The following is a 5,496-nucleotide window of genomic DNA, read 5'->3' as shown; positions in this document are numbered from 1 at the left end:
CACTGCTCCATCTGCTCGTCCCCTCCCGAAGCTTCCATGGTCTCTTATGTCCAGAAAAAAATCACCAAAAAGTTTCGGGACATTTGCACTTCGTTTGATACTCATATTCTGAAAACCAAAAACAGGGAAAAAATAACAACTGACACTGGGCACTAAGTTAATAGGCTAGTCTCAAAAAATGATCTATAATTACTTGTAAATATATATAAAACATTCAAGATTAATAATATAACAGCATAGAACAAAAAAAAATTATAAATACATTGAAGACGTATCAAAATATTACTAGTCCAAGTTACTAACCACTATGACCAGCCTAAATTTTTGTTGACAAATACCAATCCGAGAAATCCGCTAGAGTCACGCCAACATGGATCACAATTTCATATGTACTCTCTCGGTTCACTATTATAAGATGTTTTAACTTTTCTAAATCGAATATATAAAAATGTATTTGGTGTTTGTTCATTCATTTCAGTCAGTATGTAGTTCATATTCAAATAGCCTAAACATCTTATAATACTTATAATATACTATCTAATTGTCTGTGCGTTGCAACGGACGCATAATATTCTAGTGGCTCAACACTAATTATATTCGACAGATCCCTTGCATCCACCATATTCTAGATTTGGTAAGTTTTAATTTGATTTGAATATAGGTAGTAGAATGTAGGGATAGTTTTGATTTGGTTGATATTTTGGTGAGATTTAATTTCATATGAATATAGGTAGCAGAATGTAAGGATAGTTTTGATTTGGTTGATATTTTGGTGAGATTTAATTTGATATGGGTATGCATAGGGAAAGTAAATATGTTTTTGATTTAGTTGAGATTTTTGAAAGATACGATTTGATTTGATTTCATTGAGTTAATGTAAGATGTGATTTTGAGAACGTACCGATTTGGATAAAATCTTATACTCCCTCCGTTCCTAGATATTGTCTTTATAAAGATTTCAACAAGTGATTACGTACGGAGCAAAATAAGTGAATCTATACTCTAAAATATGTCTATATACATCCATATATTGTAGTTCATTTGAAATCTTTAAAAAGACAAATATTTATGAACGAGGGAGTAATTTTTTTAAAGTAATAGAGATTGAGATAGAGATATAGATTTTCAAGCGGCAGAGATAGAGGTAGAGGTTTTTAAGCGGTGGAGATAGAAACAATGAATGGAGGGAGTAGCTGAGATTCACAAGAAGGATCCGGACATTAAATAAAGATTTGAAAAATAAATAAATAGCATTTCATTTGTTTTTACAACAAAATCTTTCTAGCACATCCTTTGTCCCCAGCAACATGGCCACAGTGCACACACATTCCCTTTTGGACCAGAGCACACACTCTTTCTATCCATTAATTAACCGAAACTACTTCACAGACGATATTTGCTTGCACGATCCTGAGCCGATTCCAAATCCAACAACTTTCTGTACATTAGTGTCTTGAATGGATGGTGTGAGATAGAGTGTCGTGCTGAAATCGTCTGTGAATGTCGTCTGTATAGCAGTTCTCTTAATTAACACTCGACGCCTTTTCTCAAGCTCTCGTCTCCAAACTTTTTATTTAAACCCACCTAGAAAAGCGAAGCCCCCCCAAACATCCCTCCTCTCCTCTGCCTCTCGCAGAGTCACCAATCTCACTCCCCCACCCAACCAAAAGCCAAAACGCACACCGCCACGGCGAGCTATGGACGCCGGCGCGCTCCAGCTCGCCGCCGCCGCCGTTGCCATCGTCGTCGTCGCCGCGTTGGTATGCAGATGGTTCCTTGTGGCGTGCGCGGTCGGGGTCCGGAAGCAGAGACCGCGGCTCCCGCCGGGCAGCACGGGGCTGCCCCTGATCGGCGAGACGCTGCGGCTGATCTCTGCATACAAGACGCCCAACCCGGAGCCCTTCATTGACGAGCGCGTGGCGCGGCACGGGGGCGTCTTCACCACCCACATCTTCGGCGAGCGCACCGTCTTCTCCGCCGACCCGGCCTTCAACCGCCTCCTCCTCGCCGCCGAGGGCCGCGCCGTGAGCTGCAGCTACCCTTCCTCCATCACCACGCTCCTCGGCGCGCACTCCCTGCTCCTCAAACGGGGCACCGCCCACAAGCGCCTCCACTCGCTCACCCTCACCCGCCTCGGGCGCCCCGCCTCGCAGCCCCTGCTCGCGCACATCGAGCGCCTCGTGCTCGCCACCATGCGCCAGTGGGAGCCCACCGCCACCGTGCGTCTCCTCGACGAGGCAAAGAAGATCACCTTCAACCTCACCGTCAAGCAGCTCGTCAGCATCGAGCCCGGGCCATGGACCGAGAGCCTCCGCCGCGAATACGTCAAGCTCATCGATGGCTTCTTCTCCATCCCCTTCCCTTTCGCCTCATTCCTCCCCTTCACCACCTACGGCCAGGCCCTCAAGGTGTTTACCCTTTTGCCTCAGCCCTTCCCCTTCCCCTTCCCCTTCCCCTTCGTATGGACATTGCGTTCCGTAACTGATTTATATTCTATTATCAAATTTGCTCTAGTCGAGGAAGAAGGTGGCCGGAGCGTTGAGGGAGGTGATAAGGAAGAGGATGGAGGAGAGAGGAGAGGAGAATGGGGTCAAGGAGGAGATGGACGGAAAGAGGGAGAAGAAGGACATGGTGGAGGAGCTTCTTGAGGCGGAGGGTGGGAGCTTCTCGGAGGAGGAGATGGTGGACTTCTGCCTGTCCCTGCTTGTTGCTGGGTACGAGACCACCTCCGTCCTCATGACGGTGGCCGTCAAGTTCCTCACCGAGACGCCGGCGGCGCTGGCACAGCTCAAGGTATGGAATGAATCATGAGGATTTGTTTGGTAAATTGTCAATTCTTGTGCACGTGTGGTAGTGCGTACTGTCAAATAAGGTCGGACACTAGCTAGGATTGGTCAACCGATTTCATAATATCTTATTATAATTGGGAGTTAGGTTAGGTAAACCTTTTCGCTGTGTGCATCAACTGATGCAGAGGCTATTGTTTGCTCTTGTCCAAGAGAAAATTTGCTGTGCCGGCAAGTACAGTTTTGTTAATTCAGATAGTAGTTTGTTAACTAAAAGACTATTGTTTACGTTTGTAGCGATCTGTTAGCATCTTGGTTTCAGACACGGGTGATGTTGACTGATTCTTTTATCTGCTTGTAACCTAAGAAGAATGGATCTGCTATGAACACAAATCCTACCGACTTCTTCCAAAAGCATGTTTGCTCTTTTTCTTCTTTTGTTTACTCGTACTAGACTAAATTTATCAACATAAGCAAAAACTGAGAATCCTTACCACAAAGCCAGGAACCGTAGTTAGATTGAATATGTGAACCTCTTTTCAGCCGATGTTGTTTTCAGTAAACTTATACATATGCTTTTATATCGTTGCTTCTATTGATATTCTGTGTCGATATAGGTGCAATTAATGCAGATGTCTTGCTGATTCGTTAATATGAAATGTCTTGCTGATTTTACAGGAAGAGCATGAAAATATGACAAAGATGAAAGGTGAAAATCAACCCCTAGAGTGGGTCGATTACAAGTCAATGACCTTCACCCAAAGTGTAATGATTCCAATGCCCCCATATTTCTTAAAGTTGATCCACATATCATACATACCGCCGCATTTGTTGACAATAACATCTAAGCTCACTGGGATTTTTCACATCATAATAAAGAATGCCACTTTCACAGGTGATCAATGAGACACTTCGTGTGGCTAACATAATCGGTGGGGTATTCAGGCGAGCAAACACTGATATTCATTTTAAAGGTACTTCAGTAAATCCACACTTCTTTGTCGAAAAAGTAAATCCACACTTAAGTATTCAAAACCTTTTGATCAGGAATACTCCCTAGTGTGTGTAACATTTGTTTTTATTCATCATTCTATTAGGTTACACTATCCCGAAGGGCTGCAAAATATTTGCTTCGTTCCGAGCTGTGCACCTCAACAATGAACACTATGAGAATGCCCGGACGTTTGACCCATGGAGATGGCAGGTACCCTTTACGGTGCTGTTGGTCAACGTATTCTGTTATATCTTGGCTTATGCTAGTAGAAAAGTAAAGTAAATGCCTGCATAAGGGTACTATTTTGTGGTACCATGTACTGTACTAACTTTGTTGCTGGTGCAGAGCAACAACAAACTTCAGAACGAGGTAGGGGCCAACTTATTTACTCCCTTTGGCGGTGGACCTCGGTTGTGCCCTGGCTACGAGCTCGCTCGGGTTGTCATCTCTGTTTTCCTCCATCATCTTGTACTGCGCTTTAGGTAATCCATCATCTCCATCTTCAGTTCGAGTTTCTACATTGTTTGTGGCTATACGATCTAGATGTTCTGCAATTGAAATTCCAAACTAAGATGCCGCTTTGATTTCTTCTTTGTGCATAAATTTGGCAGCTGGGAAGCGGCTGAGGAAGATAGGCTCGTCTTCTTCCCCACCACTCGAACCCTCAAAGGATATCCGATCAATCTCAGGCGGCGATCGGAGTCTGTTTGACGACCTCACATTGGTCTTGGGCTGCTCTATCTTGAAAGCGAAATTAAACATAGATGAAGGAAGAGAAAGGAAATCGGGTAAAATAGCTAGTAGTCTACTTTTGTTCCTTTGTGTGTATCATTTGTAACCTGGTATTTACACAACAGCAAAGTTGTGCTGCTTGTAAAATGTGTGGCCTGAACAGTTGGTGTGTACCGGTTACAAGTGACATTTTGTCGCGTTCCCTATTTGGATATATCCCAAACTTATGAGGATGCGTCGTACTATTATCAGCAAGATGCGTCGTACTATTATCAGCAAGATGCGTTGCTAAGAAACGAGAGGATACGGCCGTCTCCTCCTAAAACACTCTTGAGGTATCGATCCTTGTCAAACATGTCTCTGTCAGCTTATGCTTATCACTGACTGCCCATAGTGCTTGTTTCGGAATGAACTGTTCTTAGTACACAATTTATTCATTTATTACACACGTACGCACAAGCACATCCGAACAGCATGGTTGATTTTTTCTGTTTACTCGGCAGTCGCTTTTAGAAACACCGATTACACGCACACTTGCACCACACTCACTAACAAGATTCAAAATTGACAATCGCCTTTCACTGAAAAAATAAACATCACCTTCCGCTGAAAAAATAATCTGTATTAATAATAATAAGGTACTAAAGCGTCAAATCTGAGGTATGATCACCTGTGGGCTGCACATAAGAGTATCACTAACAATGTCGGTCTATTCTGCTAATATTAGTAGAATAACTATTCTGATAACACTTTCGAACTGCATGCTCAACGTAAGTGCACGTCATTGTTTGAATCAAATGTACTGCAGTACTCACGTGAGTGAATTTCTCGTTGCAAAAAACTACACGCTGTGTTTTTTGATACCTTTTTTGCTCTAATTTTTTAACCATTTGTCAGAATGAGGCGTGTAATATACCGTTGAGAAGCATGGATTAGGCGCTAACTTCGCTATGTTGAACACTTTTTGAGATTCCGCATGGTTTA

The 5,496-nt window shown here is 43.2% G+C and overlaps 1 protein-coding gene across 1 annotated transcript; it reads left to right on the top strand.

Annotated features, from left to right (window-relative positions):
- The first annotated feature begins 1,583 nt into the window (after positions 1 to 1,583).
- On the top strand, positions 1,584 to 4,763 carry LOC123103027 (cytochrome P450 90A4). Its single transcript, XM_044524513.1, has 7 exons — positions 1,584 to 2,408; positions 2,515 to 2,793; positions 3,465 to 3,551; positions 3,682 to 3,760; positions 3,884 to 3,990; positions 4,126 to 4,262; positions 4,392 to 4,763. The coding sequence occupies exons 1-7, from the start codon at positions 1,698 to 1,700 to the stop codon at positions 4,489 to 4,491; spliced, it is 1,500 nt and encodes a 499-aa protein (XP_044380448.1). The 5' UTR covers positions 1,584 to 1,697; the 3' UTR covers positions 4,492 to 4,763.
- Positions 4,764 to 5,496: the final 733 nt, after the last annotated feature.

The sequence above is a fragment of the Triticum aestivum genome, chromosome 5A, assembly GCF_018294505.1.
Source record: "Triticum aestivum cultivar Chinese Spring chromosome 5A, IWGSC CS RefSeq v2.1, whole genome shotgun sequence".
In the NCBI taxonomy this organism is placed as follows: Eukaryota; Viridiplantae; Streptophyta; class Magnoliopsida; order Poales; family Poaceae; genus Triticum; species Triticum aestivum.
This window is presented reverse-complemented; position numbering and strand designations above follow the sequence as displayed.

What these genes read in the sequence shown, in the direction of transcription:
- LOC123103027 (XM_044524513.1), top strand. Translation starts at nt 1,698, where the DNA reads ATGGACGCCGGCGCGCTCCAGCTCGCCGCCGCCGCCGTTGCCATCGTC. An exon ending in CACTGATATTCATTTTAAAG is followed by an intron (nt 3,761 to 3,883) that starts GTACTTCAGTAA and finishes TCATTCTATTAG; the next exon opens with GTTACACTATCCCGAAGGGC. An exon ending in TTGACCCATGGAGATGGCAG is followed by an intron (nt 3,991 to 4,125) that starts GTACCCTTTACG and finishes TTGCTGGTGCAG; the next exon opens with AGCAACAACAAACTTCAGAA.